General features: G+C 50.1%; 5 protein-coding genes across 6 annotated transcripts; 2 read left to right on the top strand and 3 right to left on the bottom strand.

The window, feature by feature from the left end:
- Positions 1-179: 179 nt before the first annotated feature.
- Positions 180-5709, top strand: LOC146276653 (DENN domain-containing protein 11-like). Its single transcript, XM_084701817.1, has 9 exons — positions 180-789; positions 1529-1628; positions 1837-1995; positions 3278-3434; positions 3606-3744; positions 3827-3958; positions 4138-4288; positions 4374-4442; positions 4599-5709. Exons 1-9 carry the CDS (start codon positions 423-425, stop codon positions 4792-4794), a joined length of 1470 nt encoding a protein of 489 aa, XP_084557943.1. The 5' UTR covers positions 180-422; the 3' UTR covers positions 4795-5709.
- LOC146276652 (FYVE, RhoGEF and PH domain-containing protein 4-like) lies at positions 5552-12348 on the bottom strand. The gene is made up of 16 exons (XM_084701816.1): positions 12048-12348; positions 10375-10503; positions 9717-10122; positions 9228-9546; positions 8918-9063; positions 8574-8730; positions 8350-8488; positions 8182-8240; positions 7934-8080; positions 7652-7824; positions 7535-7565; positions 7350-7433; positions 7095-7217; positions 6847-6984; positions 6258-6398; positions 5552-6094 (listed from the first exon to the last, which is right to left on the bottom strand). The coding sequence occupies exons 1-16, from the start codon at positions 12346-12348 to the stop codon at positions 5801-5803; spliced, it is 2787 nt and encodes a 928-aa protein (XP_084557942.1). The 3' UTR covers positions 5552-5800.
- Positions 12349-12459: 111 nt separating this feature from the next.
- Positions 12460-13326, bottom strand: smkr1 (small lysine rich protein 1). Of its 2 annotated transcripts, none has more exons than XM_084701814.1 (3): positions 13213-13291; positions 12985-13015; positions 12460-12898 (listed from the first exon to the last, which is right to left on the bottom strand). In XM_084701814.1, exons 1-3 carry the CDS (start codon positions 13230-13232, stop codon positions 12644-12646), a joined length of 306 nt encoding a protein of 101 aa, XP_084557940.1. In that variant the 5' UTR covers positions 13233-13291; the 3' UTR covers positions 12460-12643. The 2 variants fall into 2 exon arrangements, with proteins under 2 accessions (XP_084557940.1, XP_084557941.1); XM_084701815.1 differs by having other exon boundaries at positions 12461-12898; positions 13217-13326.
- A 616-nt stretch (positions 13327-13942) lies between these two features.
- Positions 13943-21999, bottom strand: dhx57 (DEAH (Asp-Glu-Ala-Asp/His) box polypeptide 57). Its single transcript, XM_084701128.1, has 21 exons — positions 21824-21999; positions 21408-21623; positions 20271-21202; positions 19966-20150; positions 19712-19833; positions 19281-19476; positions 18949-19073; positions 18644-18777; positions 18502-18556; positions 18192-18403; positions 17900-18016; positions 17706-17802; positions 17317-17490; positions 17016-17216; positions 16419-16695; positions 16180-16275; positions 15810-16031; positions 15617-15691; positions 15264-15398; positions 14945-15145; positions 13943-14853 (listed from the first exon to the last, which is right to left on the bottom strand). The coding sequence occupies exons 1-21, from the start codon at positions 21919-21921 to the stop codon at positions 14710-14712; spliced, it is 4014 nt and encodes a 1337-aa protein (XP_084557254.1). The 5' UTR covers positions 21922-21999; the 3' UTR covers positions 13943-14709.
- A 1531-nt stretch (positions 22000-23530) lies between these two features.
- Positions 23531-25122, top strand: morn2 (MORN repeat containing 2). Its single transcript, XM_084701133.1, has 5 exons — positions 23531-23677; positions 24018-24071; positions 24206-24312; positions 24389-24525; positions 24636-25122. The coding sequence occupies exons 1-5, from the start codon at positions 23671-23673 to the stop codon at positions 24736-24738; spliced, it is 408 nt and encodes a 135-aa protein (XP_084557259.1). The 5' UTR covers positions 23531-23670; the 3' UTR covers positions 24739-25122.
- The last annotated feature ends 80 nt before the right edge of the window (positions 25123-25202 follow it).

Here is a 25202-nt window from a genome sequence, read left to right as displayed (position 1 = left end):
TTTGGAAATTCAACGCAATTATATCTTAGAATGTGCTTCTAATGTAAAAGTAGATTATTTGGGGCTGCGTTCAAAACAAATAATCGCAACGTTCTCAAATGGTTTTAGGGCAACTTCTTTAGGAATGCTTTGTCCACGATACGTATGAGAATTAAGTTTAATCTTGAATGTACCCCAAAAGAACGGAGGAGCCTACAACAGCATCGCTTCACATTATCATCATATTATCAGCAGACATTTCAAAGGTAGATAGATATATTTAGCTTATACGGGTAAATTGCAGAATGTGGAAACGGTAAATGTGCACATTTCAATAAGTATGTAAATAAATACGGATGCACCAAGCTGTATTCCCATCTACATTAAATTCCCTCCACATCGCCACTGGAGACAAGGCGGGGACCGCTGACAGCTGATCCACGATGGTCGAGCGGTCCGACCGCGCACCACTGCTGGACTGGGAGGAAGTCCCATCCGCAGAGAAGCCTCATCCGGGTGGAGAGGAGAGGGACAGGGATTCTAGCCCCTCCAACAGCAACCGTGCACAGGGTAGCACTGCGCCGGGGATTGGGTGGAGCACCGGTCCGGGGGGTCCGGGGTCTGCATCTGTCTCTCCAGACCCAGACACAACCACAACCCCGGCGGATCGGGATGCGCAGTGTGGCGACAAGGATGACCACACTACAGACACAGGGCAAGGAGAGGTCCCACATGATAACGGGATGGGGAGATGGGAGGAAAAAGACCAGATAGTGTCTGTTTTTGTGGTGGCATTTAATACAAGATCAGGTGAGTAAACAGCACTGCGACTGATTCTGAATTCGATGGCGTGATGCGTCTAAACGCAATTAAATTACAGAGGTGATGCTTGACGGGTTTTTTCTTGTCAGGGCGTTATCAGAAACTACAGGATGGGCACTGGCATGAGGTGTAAACCTCATTTAGCCTAAACCAGCTCTCAGACTTAGAACTGGGTGGTTAGAGTGGGACTATTCATTTTTAATGAGTGACTCCCTGTGGAATGCACATGCTGATCAGATTACTAGCCAGTTCTAATCGATTAGAGGATCTGTTGAAGATTGAAGCAGTGTCCACCTAGTTCTGATTAAAGAAAACTGCAGGCAGTAAATAGCTGGAACAGATTCATGGATACTATATGTTATAGAAGCTTACATTTGATGGGCCACAACAAGTTTCATACTTCAGTAATCTTATCTGTTTGAACAAAAGCATGTTTCGAAAAACATATTTACATTCTCTGTCACCTCTTCTGCTCGCTCCTATCAGAAGTGTTATGTCTATTTGCACAGCTGTCTGAAAGTCAGTGACCAATCAGACCACCAAGAACGGTGTAGAAGAAATAGAAAGTCCGCAAACGATGTTAAGAATTCACAAGCAATGTTTCCCAGACACAGATAAATCCACATACAATTCTATTTCACCTCAACGTCTAGAGCAGCTGCATCCACTCTGTGTTAGTGTGTGTGTGAGCGTCCTCATGAACGACCCTGTACCGTCCTGTATCTAGGCAACATGCTGGAGTGGTGTCTGCCCCAGGACATGGACCTGGACGGGGTGGAGTTCAAGGCCATCGCTAGTGGCTCCCACCGAGTCACCACCGACTTCATGTAAGTGCCCTGCTCGGGTGGATGGTTATCAATACTACTACGTATTGAATGGGTATGTATCAATACTTCATTGCTGATTGAGTATACTCTTTCCATTGCACCTCAGACTGTACATGAGTAGAAGAAAGGACATCCAAACAGCCTAAATCTGTGTCAGTTGGCAGTAGCATACTGCATTGGCCTGCCTCACCACTCCCCCTCTCCATAGATACTTCCGGAAGGGCGGTTACTTTGGACTGGCCTGCTTTGCCAATATGGCGGTGGAGAGCGCGGTGGAGCGGGGTGCCAGAATGAAGTCAGTGGGGATCCTGTCTCCCTCTTACACACTGCTCTACCGCTACATGGGCTTCCTGGAGCACCAGGTCAGGTAAGACTGGAGGGAGAGGGGGGGGCATGCTGTCACAGGTCTGGTAAGACTAGAGGGAGAGGGGGGGGCATGCTGTCATGGGTCTGGTAAGACTGGAGGGAGAGGGGGGGCATGCTGTCATGGGTCTGGTAAGACTGAAGGGAGAGGGGGGGGGGTGCTGTCACAGGTCTGTTAAGACTGTAGGTAGAGGGGGGGGACATGCTGTCACCATCCCGCAAGATGTTTAGAAACATGAAGCCTTCTCAAGTCTTTTCACATCTGAGAGAGACATCTTGATGAATGCTACTTTTCTCCTGCAATTTTTCTTCTCTCCTTGCCCATTCATTTCCCTTTATCGCTCCCAATCTCTTCGTCATTTCACCATCAGCTCGAGGCTCTATTTATAAGTAGCTCATGCATTCTGCAGTATGATGCACTGCTTACACATGCTGTGTGTGAGAGTCGAGGGGAGTCACACTGCAATCTGTCACATCCTGCTCAACGTGAAACGGGCCAAAACGGTGGCTCCAGTACTTGTATTTTCTCTGTTCTCCTCTTTCCGCTCTCCCTTTTTCGCTGTCTCTTCCTCTTCTCTTTCACACTGCGAACCTTCCATGGCTGGACTCTTGTCTTGGTCATCATAACTGGCTGACTCATCTCCAGCAATGTTGTGCTTCTCTCTGTCCCAGTCGATTTAGTTAGGCTAGTTCTTTTCTGAACTGTGTGGTCATCGGTTGCAACAAGGAGCCTACTGTTTATGGCTTCAGGGAAGCTGCACTAGACTCAGCAACACTGAGAGGCCTCCAGAACTGGTGACACAGATGATCAAAACTATGACCTACAGCCCTCACCTCGAGACTCTGGTCCACACCTGACTTAACCAGTGGATAGCCTGTAGTAGCAGGCCTAGGATCAGATCAAGGCACAACCAATATTAAATGCTATAGTTGTGAATGATGAGTTCTATGCCTTGATCCAATTCTAGACCAGTGACATTAGATCATAACTGTAGACCTAATCCCTGTGCCATCCAGATCCCCAGACAGACTGATTCCTAGACACAATGGGATTTATTAAATACAGATTAGCAGTCTTGGATTAGAGGACCACTTCATAATCTTAGTTAAATGGCTCATTAAATGGATTACGCATTAACTGCAGTAGTAGTGTTCCAACCAAATATCCCCATTGGATCTCAGTTAGTCAATTAGTCATTGGCCTAGCAGTAGATCTTTCCATTTCCCTGAAGATGGTTGTCAGTTGGAAACCCCCCACCTACCTGTGGTGCTGTGCTTCTTCGCAGGCTCCAGCTGCAGTCCCCAGGCCACTACTCCCCCCTGGAGGCCTTCTATGAAGACAAGAGGGCAGTGCTGCCCCCTCGTGGAGACAACATCGTAACCGCATGTCCTGCCAGTGCCTGGGGCGCTGCCCTCAACCACAGCATGCACCCTGAGATGAAGGTAGGAGACTGGCATGACATGGCGCTTCAATACTGGACGATGATCATGGGGATGATGTTGATGGTGGTGGGGATGATGTTGATGGTGGTGGGGATGATGTTGGTGGTGGTGGTGAAGGTGGGGATGATAGGAATGCTGATAATGAGTGATGGTGGGTGTGTACCCGTGCAGATCACCCACCCAGCTGGGTGCATGTCCCAGTTCATCCGGTTCTTCGGGGAGCAGATCATGGTTCTGTGGAAGCTGGCTCTGCTGAGAAGACGCATCCTCATCTTCTCCCCTCCACCTGTGGGAGTGGTCTGCTACAGGGGTGAGGGCTCACACACACGCGCACACACGCACACAGTGGGCACCTGCCCATTCTAACCCTTACCTTAACCTTACCTTCTCAGTCTACTGCTGCTGTTGCCTTGCCAACGTGTCCATCCCCGGAGTGGGCATGGCAGTCCCAGAGTTCCGCCCCTTCTTCTATGTGAACGTGGCTGACATCAGCGCGCTGGAGAATGAGCTGGCCTATGTGGCATGTGAGTGTGGCTCCTGGCTGGCGTCACGTGGAAGAGGCTAATGCTAGCTCCCATCTTACCACACCCTTCTTGGCCAGAGGCCCAATGCAGTTTTGAGCAAAACGTGTGAAGGGGGAATCTTCCATGTTGTTTGAGGTATTTCTTCACGTCCTACTGTGTGTGTGTGTGTGTGTGTGTAGGCACCACGGAGAAGATCTTTGAGGAGAAGAAAGACCTGTATGACGTGTATGTAGACAACCAGAACGTGAAGACGTACCGGGAAGGCCTGAAGCCCTTGCTACGACTCAGTGCCGCCGACAGAGACAAGTACCGCAAACTGACCGAACAGAGGTAGCAGGCCGTGACTATGATGAGGAGGAGGATGATGATGATGTTCGAATACTGTAATGATTGTTGTTTGACTTTGGCTTTGTAGGCAGATGCTGCTGTACTCCCAAGAGGAGAATGGAGACTGTGTGTCTAGTGAAGAGGATTTGTTCATTCTGTAAGCAGCTAAATTACATTACAGTACATGCCCTTGTCAATAGCGATACAATTTAGACCATAGCGGTACAGCTTGTTGTAGTAGGCTATCGTTTTCCATTTGATACACTAATCTCATTGTGTCCTCTAAAAGCCTTGTGTCGCTGTCCTGTGCCAGGTTTTTCCTTGAGCAGAACAACCGGATCTTCCAGACGCTGAGTGAGGTGGCAGGGAGCCCTGAACCCACCCTGACCCCAGAGAGCGTGAGGGCCATGGGCCTGGACCCCCACGGAGACAGGCTCTTCCTGCTCCACCTGCTGGAGACTTATGGCTACGACACCCTGCTGGTCACCGACCACCCCTGCTGTAGCTGAGCCTGGGTCAGGATGAGGACCGTCTAGTCTGGATGTGTCAGTCGCAGCCGGGACATGGACACTCGCCTCTGTCCCGCTAACCCCCATCCTCTCACAGACTCACTGTGCACCTCACACCCAGGTCGACCGAGGCAAGTGAACTAGAGAGTTGCTATGTCACACGTCAACAGTGACATGGCGGCTGTATGGATATCAGTTTTGGGGAAAACCTTGTTGGATAAGTGAGCTACTGAACTATTAGCAACACGTGGGCACGTGTGGGAGTTCCTGGGCTGGACTTTGACGCTAATGGATGCTTTGTCTGTCTGGACTGTTAAACCATGGCCTTTGTGTGAAGCTGTGCGGTGTTTGTTGGGTCGTGTCTGTGTGCTGTGTATTCTTGCCTAGTTGTGGAAAGTTCTGACTGGGTTTAAACCAGAACTCCATACTTCTCTTAATTCTCAGTGACTTTTGATTTTTTTGTGGTTATTTTGATTATTATTTATGAATGTAGAATCACTTGTGCTGTTTTTCTGTACAAAGGGGTAAGTCGAATGTGTTTTGTAATGAAAAGAATCCAAAAAGACCACTGGCTTACCCTGAAATCTCTTAACTCTCCAACGTATTGCGCACTAAAATCACTGTAACATAGTCAATCTATAATCTTACGATTCTTGTATTCTTTAAATGAAAACATACAAGTGCTACCTTGTAGAATTTAAGAGCCGCTGCAAGCGATTGAATGTTCTGTTCTAGTGGAATGAACAGCTTGCTTCACTTTCAAAACATCTTCACTTTATTTATTACTGTGGTAAACGATTTCACATGCAGACTACAGAAGTGCGAATATACTCAAATCCACACAGGGAATTCACCAGCTGTCCTCACATTGTCTCTGTTGATTGTTACACATGAATAAATACTGAAACGAAACTATAATGCACAGAAGCAAGCCTCTACTTCATGATGATCTGCTCTTACAATACACGTGGGCGCTAGGCCCAGATATGGGAAGTGAGCTCCCCGCTCAGAGGCTGTGTGGCTGGCTCTCGCCTGCCCCTCTATCGTTTTTGTCAGCAATGCTCCCGTTGCCATTAACCGTACCAGAGTTTTCGTTAGCAATGCCAACGCTCCACAGCGTGTCTCCGGTCGCGGCGGCCTGGATGACGGCCAGCCAGCGCTGCTTGAGCTCCTCGCCGTCGCAGGAGAAGGTGTGCACGGAGCGGGACTGGCTGAGGGTGAAGCAGGCCTGGAGGTCCGTCTGGGGGGACTCCTCCACACTGTAGCCCAGCAGAGGCACACTGAACGCAGCCTTCACATCCTGGGGCAGCGGGGGCCAGGGGAGGGATGGGAATGACGGGCGGGATAGGAGGCGTAGAGAAGATGGGGAAAGGGAGATGTTGGAAGTTTGAATGAGATGGTGACTAAGGCATGTAGAAAGCAAGATGGAATTGGCGCGTGTGTGTGTGTGTGTGTTTGTGTACCTGTGGTGCTCCGTACAGGTAGAGCACCAGTGGCTCTGTCTCAGGAATGACACCCCACAGTTTCTGGCAGTTGCGGGGGTTGTCCCCATACTGCAGGAAGCCACACATGACACTGCTGCCCGAGAACTGAGACGCCTCGATCTGGGGATGGGACGGGACTCACCTTTAAGAACCTTCAACGCTTAGCCTTGTATTCATAGACATGTCTATGCTTGTGTTCACATAGTTTGTTTCGGAGGGCCAGCGTGTTTTTATCAATGGTTTCCGTGGAGATATGCAGCCGCCTAGAGAAGAAGGTTTTTTGCTCTGTCGCTGCGAGCAGTTGTAGTTGAAAATCTCGATACGTTTCAGAATGGGAACGCTTTTTTGATAAAACACTGGGAATGAAGCGCCCCACTAGTGTTTTTTGGACAGCAAAATAAAGTGCCACCTGGACACAGGCTCTAAAGCCTAACGTTACAACAAGTAAGCCATGTGCATGGAAGGACTGAGCAAGGAAGCCATGACATGGACAAAGCTACTTTGAAACGCCTCACCCCCGACCCCAACCCTGACCCCATTGCCCTTCACCTCTGACCCAGCAGCTCACCTCCAGAATGCCCTTTTTCTTGTTCTCTGCCTTCTCCCGGCCAGTCAGGATGGAGAAACAGTCCTTGCAGACCCGGTTCATCTTGTTTCCGTCATACTCCAGAGCCGTCTTGCTGTCTGAGCACTTTGAACACACCACCTTATACCAAGCAGGCAGAATCATTTCAGTGACAAACTCCAGGAGACAATGTGAATCCTTCCATCCTCTGGATGGTCTTATTTTTGTGTGTGTTTGGAGCGCTAACTCACACAGCCACATGCTCTGCAGTGGTGTCTCCGTCTCAGAGCGTTGAAAGGTTCTTGACATTTCATGCACATGGTCACATCCTTGTCTCGGACCCAACGAGGAGCGCGTCGACCCAGCTCCTCCGTCTAAAAGAAATAAGTGTTCACATGGACCGCCCCCAACACACACACACACACACGCACACACTTCTGACTCAGAAAATAACATGACAGAAAAGTTTGTTCATTCGTTGTTGTCATGATAGAAGCCAAACTTACTGAAACCTCCTCTTCTACCTCTTTAGAGGCCAGCTTGAAGGTTTTGTTCTTTGTCTGGAAAATGTCAATAGTCTCCTGGATGGCCTAAAAGTGCAGATGTACTTCCTGATTTAATCATTTCTGTGACTATTTATTTTATAAAAATGATGTGTGTACCGCCCTCATTTACAAATGTTATCCGATACCTTGATCCACTCCTCCATGTCTTGCTGAGAGCTGAAAGTAAAAGGAGAACTTCAGGGCAACTTAAGCTTCGTATACATACCGCACACAAACACACGCATAGTAAACACAGTCCCAACCTGGCCTGCAGATCCAGGATCCTCTCCTTGCCGCACACCTGGAAGGTGTGAGGGTAGTCCTCGTTGCTTATCTCCTTCACCTGCATGCCGTCCACGCCGATCCTTGCCCGCAGGGTGAAACGCTGCCCCACCAGGCTGAACTTGGGAGTGCAGCACAGCAGCATGGTGTTCAACTGAGGACCCACAGCAGCAGAGAGACCCGAGTCAGTTTCAGGGAAGCGAGAAAACGACCGGGAGTCAGACGAGACTGCGTGGAGCCGTCACAGTGTTGGCCTGGCTGACCAGGAAGAGATGCCTCTCCATGGCGGACGTGTTCCGGGCGGCCAGCTTGACGAGGCGCCCCTCCTTGATGAACTCGTTGGACGGGTTGACGATGTCCTCTTCCTCCCCCAGCATCTCATACAGCTCCAGCAGCTTCTTCAGGTTCTCCTGCAGGGACGACACCACAGGAACCATCAGATGGGATGAGGAGAATCATCCAGATACTGGATATATTTGGCATTTGGATGGATGGATGGATGGATACATACGGATTTGCGGATGGCGGAATTAGAGTGGGTGGCTGCCATGGAAATGGTCTGCAAGGACTCTGACATCACAGACAAAGATGTGACAATGAGCATCTCCACTTTGTTTGCCGTTTTGACTAGAAACAGTGAGTCTAAACATGTGGAAAGGGTTATAAGGAGTCCACTGACTCTCTGCGTCCCTGCGGTCCTGGTCATCCTCAGGCAGCTTCCTCAGGTAGTCTCGGAGCAGCATCTCATAGCGAGGAACCCTCTGGACAGGCTCCAGCATGTGGTGCTGCAGGGTCAGATTTCCACATATCTCCTGACCCTGAGGAACCACACACACACAAGTAAAGCTAATACCTGGGAGGCTAGTTTGGTTGACCGGGTTTCGGTTTGGAGCGGGGCCACACCTGGATCTCCTGGATGATGCTCCTGAAAGGGGCGGAGCGCTCGCTCCAGTGTCGGAGCAGTTCCATGGCGCCATCAAAGTTTGTGACGTACTCCGCGTACATCCGGAGGAACGGCGCGTTCTTCTGCATCACGTCACCCAGCCTCGGCACCTCCCACCTACAGGAGCAGGGCGGGGGGGGGGGGGTCAAAGGTCGTTCTAGTCAGCCATTAAGCAAGGCGATGCAAACATAAACATAGGCTGAAGACTTGTAAAGAATGTGCTACAATATATCCCAGAGGTCTTCCTCTGCAAGTCCTTAGGTAAATTCTGTAGACTAAGGTAGAACTGTAGCATGGAACCCACCACTGTTCCATGCGGTCCTCCAGGTCTTTAAGGAGGAACCCACTGTGGAAGTCGTAGATGGAGGAGATGTTGGAGAAGATGCTTTTCACCGCCTCCACAGGAAAGGAGCCTTTACCTGCCTCGTCAGACAGCCGCACACAGAACACCTGGAGAGACAGACGGCCACATGCACACAGTACAGACTCAAAGAGATTGTAGACGTTGTTACATTCTCTCCAGTCACAGAGCATCGCCGTCCTGGCTGACCGTTCTAAGCCGTGTTGTAGCGTACTCAGTGCCACGCGTGATTGGACCAGCCGCTCGTACTGACCTTGCACAACAGGTGCAGTCGTGTGACGTAGGCCCTCTCCGTGTGTAGCAGCTCCAGGGCTATCTTATGCAGCTTCTGCTCTCTGCTCTCCTGCTCCACCGGAGCTCCACCCTCCGCCTGCCCTCCTCCGCCCCCCTCGGCACCATGCCCAGGCACCAGGCCTGGCTGGCCCCCACTCTGCCCCTCTTCGGCACCTTTGAGATGGGTGTTGTTGTCGATACCAGGGCTGGCTCCAGGGCTGGTGGGGGCTTCGACGTCCAGAGCTGTGGGTCTCTGTTGGTGTGCAGAGGAGGGGGAGGGGTGGCACTCCGGGGCAGGGCTGGTGGATGGGGAGAGGAGACGATACTCTGAATGATTTGATAACCACTAGATAGATATATATATATATATAAATAAGAGAGAGAGAGAGAGAAGGGGGGGGGGGGGTGGAGGAGGGGAAGAGGAAAAGAGAGGTCAACAGTTAACACAGAAAGCCAGAGAGGCACCAACCTGTTTCTCTCAAACTGAGTAATGAGATTATGCACACCGCAGGGTTTTCCTTCTTGCCCCTCCATCTTATGTTCAGGGCTTCTCTCCTGGCCAAGCCAAGCCCTCGTTTCTGGACTGAGGATTTCTGGTTTCCCCCTCTGAACCTGGGTCTTACTCCCCGTCTCTCTCTTTCCAGGGCTAGTGGTCTCTACAGGCCCTCTGGACAGACTGTTTAGTACAGTCCTAGTTGGGCCCTTAGCTTCTGGTGTCCCTGTTCCAGGGCTATGGGGGCTTGACCCCAACTTTCCAGAGCTAGGGGACCCTAGTGCTCTTAGAGGGTTTAAGTTAAGGGCCTCTGGCCCACTCCTGGCAGGACTGCAGGTCCCTGAAGGTCCCTCATTCACTGGGCAGTCAGGTTTAGGAGGCACTGGAGAAAGGGTGGAGACAAAATGTGTTTTGCACGAAAGGTCATTCCACAGATGAATATTATGCAGAATGGAAGTCCATGAAGGAGTATGACCACAAGCTAGCAGTGATTAGTCAGTTGTCTCCAGGAGAAGCATTACTTTCACCTACTGTGACAGTATTTCACAGCCAAATAAAATGTATGGGTAGGGCCGTTTTACTGTAGGATCAAGACTAAAACATGTATTCCCTTTTCCAGTTTCATTTTGCCTACCTTGAAGTTTGTCAGATGACCTCCTGAATGGTCTGGTGTTCCTGGGCTCCTCCCTCTTCTCTGGTGTCTGCTGTCCTGACCCGCACGCCTCGTCACAGTGATGGGAATCACACACACCACTGGTTAGCACTGGAATGAACACGCACACACAGGCACAAACACAGTTAGATATACTACCTGACACTGTTATGCACCATGATCGACATGAGGAAGTTGACCAGATCATATGCAGTCAATTGAGGAAATGAGAAGACAAGTCGAGTGTGTCTTAGTCTGTCTCAGTTTCGTTCCAAATATTCAGTTCCTTATAACATAGATCCCTTTTACTTAATAGAAAAAAACATTATTTACTGTACACAGATTTAAGTGTAAATAATTTAAGACAATCTCATGTACCAAAAACAGGATCTAATTGCCTTTCAAATTTCCCTTTACCATAACTCGAAAGTTCTAGAGAGAGTTTACTGATGCTGAATGAAGAAGGATCTTGTGCACATGAGGAAACAGTGACAGAGCAGAGGTCATCATGTGGACAGCAAAGCTACTTTTAACCTAAGCATTGGGCTTTCTAAACCAAGCCCATTCACTCACAATCTCACAACGTATATGCAATACACAATACGCTGCAACAAGAACATGTAAACTGACCGTATTACATCTGTTGACCACCTATGCCCGATTATCTTGTCTCTCTCAATTGGTCTTGTCTTTCTACAAACAATACCAACAGTTCAAAGCAGTTATGTTCTGTTCCCCAACTCACAGCACATGATGGGGGTCATCCTGAGACTCCACCCCTCTACACACACACACACACACACACACCCACACCAAGAAATACTGCACTCTCTCTTCCTCTTTCAAATGGTGTCACATTCCTATTTCATTACTGTAAGCTTGTAAAACATTTCATCTGACTATTTAGTTAATTTGTATCTCTAGTATTTTAGTTCTAAACATATTTCTATCATAGTATGTCACCCCCCAAAAAAGTTTGATTAATTGTACCTGTCGTTTTGTTTATGGTACTGACGCTTTACTGTCCTCTGCTGCTCACATTGTGTAATTACATGGATAAGACAAAAAAAAGATGATGGAAATAAAGTTCCATAATAGTCTAACTTACCAACACACACAATAATACCAGAACCATAAGAGCAATGACGACTCGAGTTCTCTGTTCACTCAGCTATACTCTGTCGATTACTCGGATAGGAACACAAGCACCCTTTGTTAAAGTGCTACAGAACTGGGCTAAAGACACGATGTGCAAAGTCCAGTCTGGATCTGGGGTCTGGGGAAAAAGGTTTCACCCGAACGCTTTACAAATAAAAGGGTTTATTGAACAAACTTCGAGAGTGGATGTTTACGAGTCACACACTATTTGGACTGGGATGTAGCCAACCTTGTTCCTCAAGACCCACAACTAATTATGACCTTAGGGGCCACAGGAGATTCCTTGTCTCCATTCTTTGGCAATCTTTTCAGAATTGCAGGATTCTTAAAATCGCACATGCCTTGTTATAGACAGGTCTAGAGAAAAAGTCAGATTTTAACTAATAACATTTTAGTTTTTATCACATGGCTTAAAATTACTGATACCCAGATCAACAGGTAATCAATCTACCAGCATTGTCTGTCTCGCTTGTGCTTGAACAGGTGAATACACTCACCTGTGCTTTGAGTGAGCTCGTCTTGACCATCTGCAGGTACTTTCGGCCGCCGCCTCACGGCTATTCGTCTGAACTCCTCTGCCTCATTAGAGATTTTCACACTATCCGGCTTCACCAAGTCAAACATTGTCAAATATGTACTCAACGTTTGTAAGCTTGGAAAGGGTCCCTTACTTCTGTGCTGAACACAATTCCACGCAAATCCCAATGCTTTCAACAAGCTGATAAAGTCTGACGTAAATTGCATAAAGCATTCTTGAGGTGCGCACGTACACGCCCCTGGCTGAAATAACTCACGCATTTGACCCATTGGCCCCCTGTCCGCCTTGCACTTAGACGAATCTTCTGCCCTCGTGCTTTCGGCTTGTTAGAAGAGTGCAACTACAAGATGTTTAACAAATTTAACATGTGATATGAAATCAAGTGAATATGGCAATATATTTTATTTATTGTGGTTTTTATTTTGTCATAATAGTTTTGGGCCGAGAACGCAACAACCACTAGATGGCGCCAAAGATTTAACATATTTACCAAAAAGGTACACAAAGGCGAGTTATACAGGATTCTAATGATTTGGCACGTTACACAATGTCGTTTCACTTTTTGTTCTTCTTAACCTTTTTCCCCCTCTTCTTTTTGGCCGAAGCAGGCCATCTAAATCCTCGGAACTCCAGACAGTCGACTGCATTGTGGGAGATGTAGTAAACGTTCTCCATGGCTGCAGGGCTGAGGATGTCCACTTCTGTCTTGGTGGATTTGGCACTGGAAGATCTCTTTTTGGACGACCGTCGCCTTTCACGACCTTTGGCAGGACGCGCACTGTGGGACCTTGATTTTCTCGACGTTGTTGACTGTGATTAATAGAAAATGATGACTGACTCATATAGACTGATTAGAAAAAGTTCAATCATCAAATCAACTGTCAAAATCATCATACCATCATGTGGACATTCTTCTCTTGACATTCTCTGCAACAACAAAAAATAAAGTATAGCCTAGCCTCTCAGACCCATTTGGAAGAGAACGTTCAAGACATGCACACACAGACTATTAGACCATTGGCTTCAACTTTGCACAATTATTTATAACATTGGCAAGAAGTTCAAGATCCATTATTTTAAAAAGGCTTGGGAATTTGTCATATTAATAAAACAGTTGATCTTACCCACCCCTGTCTGAGCTCATGCAGTCGGGAGAGGGTTTCTCACTTGTTTGTGTGTTGCCGTAGAGACAGACAGTGCCTGTCTTCTTTGTTTCAACAGGACTGGGAGGTCTGTGCTGTCAGACAGCAGTCATCAGTGTGTGGGACACAGGGTCACTCCATATTCACTGCCTCGTGTAGTTCTCTGTAGCCATGAATAATAATATAAGACTTGATCATGGTTCACATTGAGCCTGCTTTTAAAAGGCTGCAGGGTAGGCCTTAAAAGTCTGCAATTGTGTTCGCCTAAAATCTGCAGTCTGAAATGCTTGCAATGCTTTCCATGGAAGGAGGATGTGGTGTTCCACAAGACAATGCATCATGCCAGTCACTTTCCATACAATTAAGTTAAAAGTAGTGGGAAAGAAATATCCTAACCCATCTCAAAATTAAACCAAAACACACGACATGTACCCAAAGTGACTTACAGTGAGGGGGCGTGGGACAGGACCCACAACCCTGTAGTTAGGGGTTAAGATCCTGTAATAGTATTGCAAGTGACATTACCCTCGGCCTCAACCTTTCCACGTGACTGTCTATTTCACTGACTGCAAACACCAGCTTTCGTCACTGGTTTCCCCAAACAGCTCCATAACCTGACATACTTAGTATCAATGATTCATGCAAAAACTGTCCATGGAAATGAGTGATTAGGCCTGTGGATGCAAAAACAGAAATAAAACTGTGACGCAAATTGTGAAATCGTCCTTTTATTTTAAGTGTAATTGTTATACAACTGAAGTTACAGTCACTCAAGTTGATGGGTTCCAATTTATTTTGCAACTCTCTTTACCAAACTGCCATCATATCAGTAAGCCCTTGACATTGTGAGGGCCTGATTTTCACATCAACATCATTTCACATCAATATCCGATTTCTCATACATTCCTTAGAAATGTACGGAAGATAAACATGCAGAAGCTCTTGGAGCCAGTTCTCTAGATCCTTCATGCTTTCATTTATCATATAAATACGCACAAAAACAGAAGAATTGTGCAATCATTTTCAGTACAGGGAATCCAATATGGACTCAAATGCTTTTTTTCAGTTGTGTGAAGGAAACACACAACCCATAATAAAAAAAAAACGCACCTTGAGTTTCCCAATAATACAGGAAATGTGTCTGGATATATATATACAAACACAGCAAATAAAACGGCTGCATTTCGAAAGGTAATCTATCGTGTTTCTATTGCACACTATATGGCAGTCTGACGAAGGAAAAGTAATAGAAAACAAATGCGTTGACAGTAGTTCCCGTCGAGGTGTGTGTGTGTGTGTGTGTGTGTGTGTGTGTGTGTGTGTGTATGTATGTATGTATGTATGTATATATATATATATATATATATATATATATAAGTACTGTTTGTATATATATATAAGTACTGTATGTATGTATGCATGTATGTGTGTGGTGTGTGTACACGCATGTCTACATGGACTGTGTGTGTGTGTGTGTGTCTACTGGGTGGAGATGAGCCTGACGATCATGTGGATGATGCGGGAGCCTCGAGGACAGCTGCACAGGTCCATACTGGGGCTCCTGATCTTGTCCTCTAAGAGCTGGTCCAGCTCCCAGCGCAGCTCCTTCACCAGCTCGGCCACCTACACACACACGCACACACACACGCTAAATTCACCTGAGCGTAGGCCTCCGCCATCACCACAGACGCGCCTACGTGGCCCCGTGACCCACCTGGTGCGAGGCGGCGGCGAATCGTATCCAGCCGTCGTCCAGCGAGATGACAAACTCGCCCTTCTGCAGCTCCACGTTCACCTGGCCCCCCCCGAACAGCACGAGGGCGTAGACGGACACCATGCTGCAGTCCCTGATGAACACGCGGCTGGTCTTCACCTTTTCGTGGTACACCAGGTAGGGGCTGTCGTAGTGACGCACCTGGGAGGGGTTCAGGATGGCGTTAGTGCGTCTGCAGACGGCATGGAGACGGCCTTCTACTTGAGCACACCACGCCAGGCTCAAACACACACGCACACACACACACACACACACACACCGTGTAGTTGACGGAGGAGGGGTGCACGTGGACGCAGCCGTCGTTCTTGGTCATGAAGCGGAGCTCGTCGGCTTTGGGCTGCATCTTCACCGCTCCCTTGCTGGTCTGCTTGTACTTGCCCTGGGGGGAGCGCACCTGAGGCACACACAGACAGTCTGAAACAAACGCACCTCGCGCAGAGGAGCACGTGACGTCATGCCGAGAAGCACGGGAGTTCAACATCTACGCCGGGCGCAAAAAACAATCGTTGTAAAAACCAGATCCAAACGGGGACACCCAGGAAGCTCGTTGGCGAGGGGGAAAGGGTGTGGTCTAGACACAGAGCAGGTCAAGGTCAGGGGAGAGGCGCTCACCTGCACTACGTTGGGATAGAGGGCAGCACACAGCATGGCGGATATCAGCTTGATATTGTCCGAGTTCAGGTTAGCCTAGGAGAGACCGGGCAGGACATGGACTCAAATCCAGACATTCAAATGACATGTGGCTGTGGGCTTTTCGTGCAGAATTCATGTGTGTGAGAGTGAGGGGTGTGTGTGTGTGTGTTACCTCAGGGCCAGTAGCCTCCAGGATGCCATCTGTCCCCTTGGCACACATCCTCTCTATGACCCTGGCCTTCAGGCCCTCTTTGACGAAGCCAATGTCCGACAGCAGCTCGGTGAACTGCCTCTTCAGACTGGCTATCTCCTGTAAGCCCCGCCCAGACAGGAAGTTCTCCCTGCAGTAATGAAAGCCTGCCTGGTTCCCGTTCTTGGCCGCTCCACACCAGCCCTGCAGGGAAGACAGAAGCCACTTCAGCCACTCAGCCAATCGGGTGTTTCATCCACGTATCCACCAGCTTGTTAGAACTGGCCAGGGAACAATACATGGCTCAAAAGGCAGGAGCCAGCCTGTGTAGTGGATACTGTATGGTGCTGACCTTGTATGCCTGCAGCAGGGCTAGATGGTCACTATTGGCCAGAGCATAGCTCAGCTTCTTCTCATTGGCCTCTTCTCTCTTGTCCCATGGGGACACCTAGTGGGGAGGAGTGGAGTGGTTAGAGGGCACTGCTTGCGCTCAGCTACAATTCTACCAGACCTCATGTGAGCAGAGTCAAATGATCCATCCGTCTCTCTCCCTCCACCCCCCCCCCCCCCCCCCCCCCGCCAGGGCCTTACGAAGGGGGACTTGAAGGCCAGGCTGGCGGCGATGGTGAGGGCGGGGTCGAGGCAGCGGAACATGGCGCCGAACAGCATGAGTTTGCCGATGCGGACGTCCACGGGGAGGCAGGCCAGGTGGTAGCCCAGTGGCGTGAGCTTCTCGTCGGGCGTCAGGGCGCCCAGGTCCTGCAGGCGCTGCTCCGACGCCTCCAGGCTGCCCGCCGCCGGGGGCTCGATCAGACGGGAGAAGACCGACTCCAAGGTCCGGTCGGCAAACAGGTCCAGGATCTTGATCCTGAGGGAGGGAGGGAGAGAGACAGAGAAAGAGAGACACAGAGAGAGAGAGAATGACACAGGGAGAGAGAGAGACAGACAGATTAAAGAGAGGGGGAGAAGCGAGAGACAGAAAGAGAGAGAGAGACAGACAGATTAAAGAGAGGGGGAGAAGCGAGACAGAAAGAGAGAGAGAGACAGACAGATTAAAGAGAGGGGGAGAAGCGAGAGACAGAAAGAGAGAGAGACACAGAAATGTCATCAGACAAACACCGCGTCACACTAACTCCACACTAACACTGACTGCTGCCGTGTGGGGCGGGGCGGGGGCCCTGGTCCTACCGCAGACAGAGCTGCTCCAGGGGAACCCTCTGGATCTCCGGCAGCTGCTGCTCGGCCAGCTGGTGGGTGAAGCAGTGGCTGGTGAAGAGGTGGAAGCAGACCCCGGAGGCCACGCGGCCCGCCCGGCCCCTCCTCTGCAGGGCGTTGGCCCTGGACACCCACGAGTCCTCCAGGCTCTCCATGCTCTTGGACGCGTCGTACCTGCATGGCGGGAGGAGCAGACCCCCCCCGAGATGGTCACGGCGAGCGACGGGGAGGGGGGAGGAGGGGGGGGGGGCGGCGGGGAGGCGCGGGGGCTCACCTCTTCTCCTTCATCTTGCCAGAGTCGATGACGTAGACCACGTCGTCGATGGTGACGGAGGTCTCGGCGATGTTGGTGGAGATGATGATCTTGGTGACGCCCTCAGGAGGGCGCTTGAACACGGCTTGCTGCTCCTCGTTGGACAGGGAGGAGTGGAGGGGGTACACCACACACCTGACACACACACACACACACTACGTTCAATAACAGCCACTGATGCCGGACGGCCAAAACACAGTTGATTCCAAGCGACACCTTTGAGACAGAGAGAGAGACAGAGACAGAGAGACAGAGAGACAGAGAGACAGAGAGAGAGAGAGAGAGAGAGAGAGAGAGAGAGAGAGAGAGAGAGAGAGAGAGAGAGAGAGAGAGAGAGAGAGAGTCTGTACCTGGCTCTGTTCCTGTTGTTGAACATCCTGTTGGACTGGAGCTGTTCATACAACATCTTGATCTCAGCCAGGCCAGGCATGAACACCAGCACAGCACCTGGACAGACACACGGTCAGTTGGTCGGTCGGTCAGTGTGTGTGTGTGTGTGTGTGTGTGTGCGTATGTGTGAGTGTATGTGTGTGTGTGTGCTAACCTGAGGGGTAGTTGTGGTCTCCATCTACGATCCACTCCAGCAAGCTCTCCACCAGGTCCATGTTGATCTTGTCCAGGTCCATGGCAGCGATGGTCTTCAGAACCGACTTCTTGGCGTCTGTTCCAAGATACAGACCCACACACAAACACTTCCGTCAACGACGAATCCCACGAGACAAGAGTGCAGTGTCGACACAAACCCGTACAAACTGGGCTCTGAAGGGAAAGCATGAAAACAGAGCACTTTCATTCACCCCTTCACTCAACATGTATCCATCCGTACAGTCTCTCACCCTTAAAGCGGATGCTGAGCTCCGGGAGGCTGAGCTGCTGGTCGGGGATGGAGTCTTTGACAAAGTCCTTCTTCTGGAAGGACATGTAGTTCCACATGTCGTCTCCCAGGGTGTCCACGGGGTCCTTGGCCCCCCCGCGGCCCCCCCGGCCCCCCGAGGAAGAGCTCTGCTTCCCGGAGCGCATGAAGGGGCTGCCGTCCTCGATGACGTAGCTGCGGGGGACAGGGTCAGAGGTTAACCGCTTTGAAATATGAACGGTTGGATCTGTATTTTTTGTCTCGAGAAAGCTCGCCATGATTCTTCTGTGTACCGTGTTTTGGCGAGGGCGTCTTCCAGGAAGAACTGGTCCACGGGGAACGTGCGCCCTGGAGGAGGAACAAGGTCATGAGGAGGAGGAAGTCAAAAAGGGAGGACAAGGCTGAGTCCTGGGACAGGTGCGGGCGTGTCGTCACCTGGTATGTGGATGGTGTTACAGTTGTTGAAATACTGTGAGAAGAGATCAGCGTTGAGCGTGGCGCTCATCAGGATGATCTTCAGGTCTGGTCTCTGGACCATCAGGTCCTTCAGCACCAAGAGCAGGAAGTCACTGAGGGAGGGAGGAGGAGGAGAGATTGAGGGAGGAATGGTGGAGGCAGGGGCCACAGAAGAAGAGAAAGAGATACAGGGATAAACATTGGCTGTAGCACATGTATGGGACTACCTGTATGATAGTCAGGAACCCCAATGGTGTGTGTGTGTGTGTGTGTGTGTGTCTCACCTCTCCTCAGTACGCTCATGCACCTCATCCACTATGACGTGAGTGACGCCCTTGAGGTCAGCTTCCCCCTCCAGCCTGCGCAGCAGCACCCCCGTGGTACAATACAGCAGCCTGGTGGCAGAGGACTGGGGGGAGACCAGAGAGAGAGAGACACACAGAGTGAGAGAGAGAGAGAGAGAGAGAGAGAGGCATGGTGAAGGGAGGAGGGAAAAAGAAAACAAACAGGATTTTTCATTTACTCTTTAAATCAGTACAGGCATTTCTGTCGTGTGGAAAGTCAGTAACTTTGTGCAGCCGTGCATGCTGGGAGACGGAGTCCCCTTCCTGCTCACCCTGACAGTCTCCAGGCGGATCTGGTAGCCCACTGAGATGCCGAGGCGCTCGGCCCGCTCCTGGGCCACCCTCTCAGCCACCGTGATGGCAGAGATGCGGCGGGGCTGGGTACAGATGATGTTGGCCACCTGGTCGGCTGACCCGCTCAGGGTGGCGTCCAGGATGAACTGGGGGACCTGGGTAGTCTTACCACACCTGCAGAGACAGACAGACAGAGAGAGAGAGAGAGAGAGACAGAGAGAGAGAGAGAGAGAGAGAGAGAGAGAGAGAGAGAGGGGGGGGGGGGGGGGTGGAGGAGGAGGAGGAAGACTGTCAAACAAACATGCTTCTGCCCATCTCAACAGCAGCATGGACTGGTGATTTCGAGCTGCATTGGGAGTGTGTATGGGTTTGAGTGGAGGACTGTGTGTGTGTGATCTGAGGGACTGACCCGGTCATGCCGCTGACCACCAGCACCTGGCACCTGTCCAGCAGCTCCAGGATGTGGTCCCTCTCCTGCCAGGCCGGAAGCTTCTGCCTCTGCTGCAGCATGGAGCCAAACCGCCCCGACGACTGGAGGCGGGACAGGAATCCAGGGTGACAGGGGCGAGGTTAGACAGAAACGGGGAAGGACAGCAACAGGACTTCCTGTCTGAATCCACATGCCCATGTAACAGAAGGTGTGGGCAAACACAGGTCCCGCACCTGTTTTCGCCGGAACTCCCGACACAGCTTGCCGTTCTCCTGCAGGACGTTGTCCATCCTCTGCTCGTGCCTCCGGACCATCTTCTTCCTCAGGTGGACGTAGCTCTCGCTCTCGGGGACCACCTCTTCCTCGTCCTCATCCTCCTCCCTCTCGTCCGAGTCTTCCAGCTCCGCAATCTGTCTCACTGGACACAGGCGATTAAGTCAACGGTACGAAACGGCCAAGCCAGTCCGAGCAGAACATTATACATATCGTTGTGATTCGTTGCTATCGCTAAGGTTCTAAGTTGGAGCTCGTCACTCACCCTCGGGTTTCCTGTTGCTGTTGTTGCTGGTCGGCCCCCTCTTGGTGTTGGCGCTATGGTTGCTGTTACTGCCCGCGTTAGCACCACCCTTGCCCTCCTGTCTCGACGTTTCGCTCCTCCCACTCTTGGCCTTCGCCGCCGCCGTGGCGACGGGTGGGGGCGGAGCCGGCATCACCACAGGGGGCGGGGAGCTGTATTTGTGATGGGTGACCGACAGCAGCTCCTTGACGACGGCCTCGTCCTCGCAGCAGGTGATCAGGGTGTAGACCACGGGCTCCCCGAGCCGGGCGGCGGCCAGGGCCTCGCCGAACAGGCGCTCGGTGAGGCTCAGCCTCACAGCCGCGCCCAGCGCCTCGTCGTTGGTGCTGAAGGCCACCACGGGGGCCTGGAAAGGGTAGCGGTTGCCCTTGGGGAAGCGCACCTCCAGCTCGTACTGGGAGGGGGAGAAGCTGGTGAAGCCGGGCTGGCTGCCGCTCACCGGCTCTGGGGCGCCCGGCACCATGGAGGTGGGGAGCTCGTGTTTGTACTTGCACTTGGCTCCGAACCGGCACCCTTGCCCCTTCAGATAGAACCGGCACACGTCCCTGATGTGAACCTCCCCCTTGGCGTGTCTGGACTCGCCGTTCCGCCGCCCCGCCGGTTTGCTGCCGAGGATGTCGGCCAGGAAGGAGAGGTCCAGGGAGACGGTCCACACGGCGTTGGCGATGCGCTCGGTGAAGCGCTCGCCGTAGATGGCGGTCAGGGCCAGGGCCTCCTCCTGCCTCTGGGTGAGGCACTCGTCCATGGGCGCCCCCTGGAGGCCGTCCGGGGACACTGCTTTAGAGCCGTAGAGCTCAGAGGCCACCTGGAGGAGGAGCTGCTCGAGGGTGGCCCCCACCTCCCCGCCCCCGGCCTCCAGAGCCTGTCTGCTGCGCTCCCGGTCAAAACCATACCTGGGGAGGGAGAGGGGTCAAGATAGAGGGTAGAAGGGAAGTCATATTAGAAACTACACACCCAGTTAATACAAAAAAATGTATGCCGATACAGATCTATACAGTGGAACAGATGATGCACTTCAGGTTTCATGGACCCAGTGGCGTGTAGGCAGTGTGAGTTTAGACAAGTGGGTAGAGTGAATACGTGGCAGTAGGTAGGTACCTGGAGAGCTTCCCTATGGCAAACAGGGAGATGATGGGTTCAGGGGAGGGCCTGTCCTCGTCTGACTCCAGCTCGTACGCAGGGCTGTCAGCACTCTCCACCGGCTCATCGTGAGTGTTCCAGAACTGGCCTTCCTCGCGGTAATCGAGCTCGTCAAACTCCTCCTCCTCCTCCTCTTCCCCTTCCTCGCATTCCTCGTATTCTGAACCTGAGTCTCTGGGATAGGACGTTGGTGTTTAGATACTGGGATGTCAACAGTCTAATGAAGATAAGAATGTCATATCCTCACTTGACATATTATGATGTAATATGGGGTATAGGATATGGGGCATGAGGCTTGGGGCTATGGGCTTGATCAGGGGTGGTTTACATGTATTCATCACTTCATCTCCAGGTCTAAGTAGTTCAATACTCACTCGTAGGCCTCGTCAATGTCCTGGGTCTGCAGCTCCCTGAGCAGTTCCTTGACCTGTTCCTGGTTCTCTGAGGTCATGAAGATCTTCTGCATGGGCATCTGACCCACGTCGAGCCTGGGGCGAGGCCTGTCATCCTCCAGCTTGGGCCTGGGCCGTTCCACCACCAGAGACCTGGGGACCCCCCTGCTGCTCCCCCCCCTGCTGCTGCTGCTTCCCCCCCTGCTGCCCTGCCCTCTGCCCTGCCCCCTGCCCCCACCCCGGCCCCCACCATCCCTGCCTCGACCCCTTCCTCCACCTCCTCCTCGACCCCCACTGCCACCCCGTCCGCTCCCTCCTCCACCCCTCCCTCTTCCTGAAGGTCTGTGGAGCGAGGGAGTGAGGGAGAGAGAGGGAAAGACAACACAAACACGCACAAGCAAAAAACAATCATGAAGGTACATGAATCCACTCTCCATGCTTCATTCGACATGTTTGGAACGTTCACATCAAAACATCACAGGCAGTAGTATTGGCCTACCTTATTGGACGACTGGGTCCAAAATCCAGACTAAAGTCATCTCCATCATCCCAGCCACCACAGGCTGCCTTTTTACTACCTCCTCCTCCTCCACCACCTCCTCCACCGCCTCCACCTCCGCCTCTACCTCTTCCTCTTCCTCCACCTCCTCTGGGCTTGTTAAACCTGCCTCCTCCTCTGTTGGGCTTGCCCCCTCTTCTTATCCCACTCATCTCAGAAATCACTCTGCAATAAGAGGACAGTAATGTTTAGGCCACTCTTTAGGGAGCACCAATAACACTCAAGTGAGAGTTGTTGTGTACACTAGCTGCAAAACATGGCGAGTTTATCTACACACAATTAAATGTGAGGAGCCTTATTTATGTTACATACCTTCAAATATGTTCCATTTACCTAGGCAAAAGACCTGTAATGACAAAACAGTGTTGAAAGAATACTTGTATCCGGCTAACCCTATCCCTTATTAAATATATCCTATGGACATTGACAACTAAAGCTTCAATAATGTTGCCATAACATATTCACATTTCTTTCAGATTCTGCGAAGAAGTTACTGCTCCTTAGGTTCTGAGAATGAGGAGTCTCACTGACGTCTACAGTAGCTGTTTTTTAAGTTTCGATTCAGATGACACACCGGCTAAGTAAGCTAAGCTAGCTAGATGACACATTTTGCCGGTGGCCATAGAACAAGTAGTGTATGAAGAATTGAGTTCGCCTGACAAAGTTGGTACTACTTTCCATGAGACAACACCAACCTATGTTAATTTTCCAGTACAAGTTTAATCAAACTCCGCCAGATCATGTCAATGAAATGTCAACAACGTCAACATACCATTTGGCAGCCCAGGCATAGCCTAGCCATTGGGCTAACCATGCTAGTAGGGTTAGCTCTAGTCTAGCTAGCTTAGATAGCAGTAGCGACTACTGGTCTAGGCTAGCTACATTGAGGTTAGGGAAGCCCAGTCAGTGCTTTAGCTAAAACACACAGCCTATAATATTAAAGCTCTACCTTACCTTACCAGCTGCCCGTTCAACAATAAAGAACAAAGGTAACGCTTTGCTTTTTGCCCGCTAGTTGAAGTATTGCACGCACATACCAGATCGTGAAACAATGCAGATCTGTTCACCGGCAAGTACAGCACGCTCTGAATCTCATTCATTGGTTGAAGGGAAAAAGGTCAAAGTTTCTTTTCCGGAAAAGTTGTATACTGTTGCCATGGTTGCTCGTAGATCCAAGGGAAAATCAATATAGCTAAAATTATGTATATTTTTCAGTTCATAGTTTCTCAGCTGCCTAGCTAATACAAAACAGACAAAGCAGTTTCCTAAAATGTCAGGTAAGCACTCGAGGAGTAAAGTCAGACTGGTAGCTACTACATTGGCTACATATTACAAATAGCACTAGGTAGAGACAAGAATCCATAAAGTTAGCTAGCTACTGTACAGTAGAGTACTGTAGCCTCTACTGTACAGGACTATAGTCTTATTGTAGCCTACTGTAGCTAGGTTAGATATCTGACTGTCTCTAGAGACGTACTGTATATTTCTGCAATGGTAGTACTACTACAGTACTAGTATAGTACATTGCCTAGTGCAGATATAATTCATTTTATATTATGGTTCTATCGTGTACTAATCATGTCTTGACAGAGAGTTGCTATGTGTGTTTCATTTCAGAGAAGAATACTACTTTGAACGTTTCTTATATTTTTCCAAATGGAGACAGCTATGGTATGTGAACTCATGTGGTATCATTGATCATGAACTGAAGGTGTAGTAAGTTACTAGCTAAGTATTTTAGTTTGACAGCTAGATAAATGGAAAACCTTGGATTGTGACTATACCCCCACTCCTGTCATCTTCAGAAGGGCAGTGCTGCCGGTCCTCTGATGGAGTAGTTATGAGGAATGGCGTAGGCAAACACACATCAGCGAGCGGAGTTACCTACAATGGAGAGTGGCAGGATGACAAGGTATGTTTGTTCACAAGGCTAGAATGCTTCTCCTGTTTCACAAAGTTCAGGATTTTGAATTGTTTGTCCGCTCCAGATGAATGGTCCAGGGTGTCTGAAGCACCCTTCTGGAGCAGTCTATGAAGGCCAGTTCAAAGACAACATGTACCACGGCACAGGGACCTACACCTTCCCTGATGGGACCAAATACACAGGCAGCTTTAGCAATAACAGGTGACTAAAGACTTGAGTTGTGGTGAAAGTGTAGTGGCTTGGCAGAGTCATCTCTTCCATTCTGCATTGCCTGGCTGCTGATGTCTCTCCTGTGCTGGTTATCTGTGCAGGCTGCAGGGCGAAGGAGAGTTCACAGACACACAGCAGCTGGTTTGGACCGGAGGTTTCCATGACAAAGCTGCACCAGGCCTGAAGCTCAAACTCAATATGTAATTCTATCAATATATGTAGTTCTATATCAATATGCTACTCTAATTTGGTTATAAGAATAGAAAGAAAAAACATCAACTGAAAACCTTTACAGACAGTAGATGATTCCTATATTACATCCAGTGGAAAATCTTTCACTTTAATCTCTTATACATACATGGCTGTAGCAAGGAGTTTGAGTATGTTTGTGTATGACAGCGTGCCCCTGCTAAGAGGTTGTGTACAGGACAATAAAATTGTCAGGAGTGAGTCATTCTGTTGCTTTAGCAATGGAAGTGGCAAGCACTGACGCACGGAAAAGTACAGAAATACAGCTGGGTTCTTATTCTGCTAGCGTCATCCTTTCACAGCAGGCCACTGAAAGCTAATTTTAGATTGACTTTCATATACAGTTAGGTGTCAGCTACTACAATATTAATAGAATGTCAAGGTCATCTATCTCTTTTCATCCAAATATGTCAATAAAA

This window comes from Hypomesus nipponensis, chromosome 7 (assembly GCF_054491055.1).
Source record: "Hypomesus nipponensis isolate SF chromosome 7, ASM5449105v1, whole genome shotgun sequence".
NCBI lineage: Eukaryota > Metazoa > Chordata > Actinopteri > Osmeriformes > Osmeridae > Hypomesus > Hypomesus nipponensis.
This window is presented reverse-complemented; position numbering and strand designations above follow the sequence as displayed.

Coding starts and splice junctions, on each gene's coding strand:
- LOC146276653 (XM_084701817.1), top strand. CDS start 423: ATGGTCGAGCGGTCCGACCGCGCACCACTGCTGGACTGGGAGGAAGTC. Junction 3,959..4,137: donor TGAGCTGGCCTATGTGGCAT/GTGAGTGTGGCT, acceptor GTGTGTGTGTAG/GCACCACGGAGAAGATCTTT. Junction 4,443..4,598: donor GAAGAGGATTTGTTCATTCT/GTAAGCAGCTAA, acceptor GTCCTGTGCCAG/GTTTTTCCTTGAGCAGAACA.
- LOC146276652 (XM_084701816.1), bottom strand. CDS start 12,348: ATGCGTGAGTTATTTCAGCCAGGGGCGTGTACGTGCGCACCTCAAGAA. Junction 9,547..9,716: donor ACTCAGTTTGAGAGAAACAG/GTTGGTGCCTCT, acceptor CCCATCCACCAG/CCCTGCCCCGGAGTGCCACC. Junction 7,566..7,651: donor ATCCTGGATCTGCAGGCCAG/GTTGGGACTGTG, acceptor TTTTACTTTCAG/CTCTCAGCAAGACATGGAGG.
- smkr1 (XM_084701814.1), bottom strand. CDS start 13,232: ATGAGCTCAGACAGGGGTGG. Junction 13,016..13,212: donor ATGAGCTCAGACAGGGGTGG/GTAAGATCAACT, acceptor TTGTTGTTGCAG/AGAATGTCAAGAGAAGAATG. Junction 12,899..12,984: donor AGAAGAATGTCCACATGATG/GTATGATGATTT, acceptor TATTAATCACAG/TCAACAACGTCGAGAAAATC.
- dhx57 (XM_084701128.1), bottom strand. CDS start 21,921: ATGCCCATGCAGAAGATCTTCATGACCTCAGAGAACCAGGAACAGGTC. Junction 19,074..19,280: donor TCCGCCTGGAGACTGTCAGG/GTGAGCAGGAAG, acceptor GTCTCCCCCCAG/TCCTCTGCCACCAGGCTGCT. Junction 18,017..18,191: donor GCTCAGCATCCGCTTTAAGG/GTGAGAGACTGT, acceptor ATCTTGGAACAG/ACGCCAAGAAGTCGGTTCTG.
- morn2 (XM_084701133.1), top strand. Junction 24,072..24,205: donor TCCAAATGGAGACAGCTATG/GTATGTGAACTC, acceptor TGTCATCTTCAG/AAGGGCAGTGCTGCCGGTCC. Junction 24,313..24,388: donor GAGAGTGGCAGGATGACAAG/GTATGTTTGTTC, acceptor TGTCCGCTCCAG/ATGAATGGTCCAGGGTGTCT.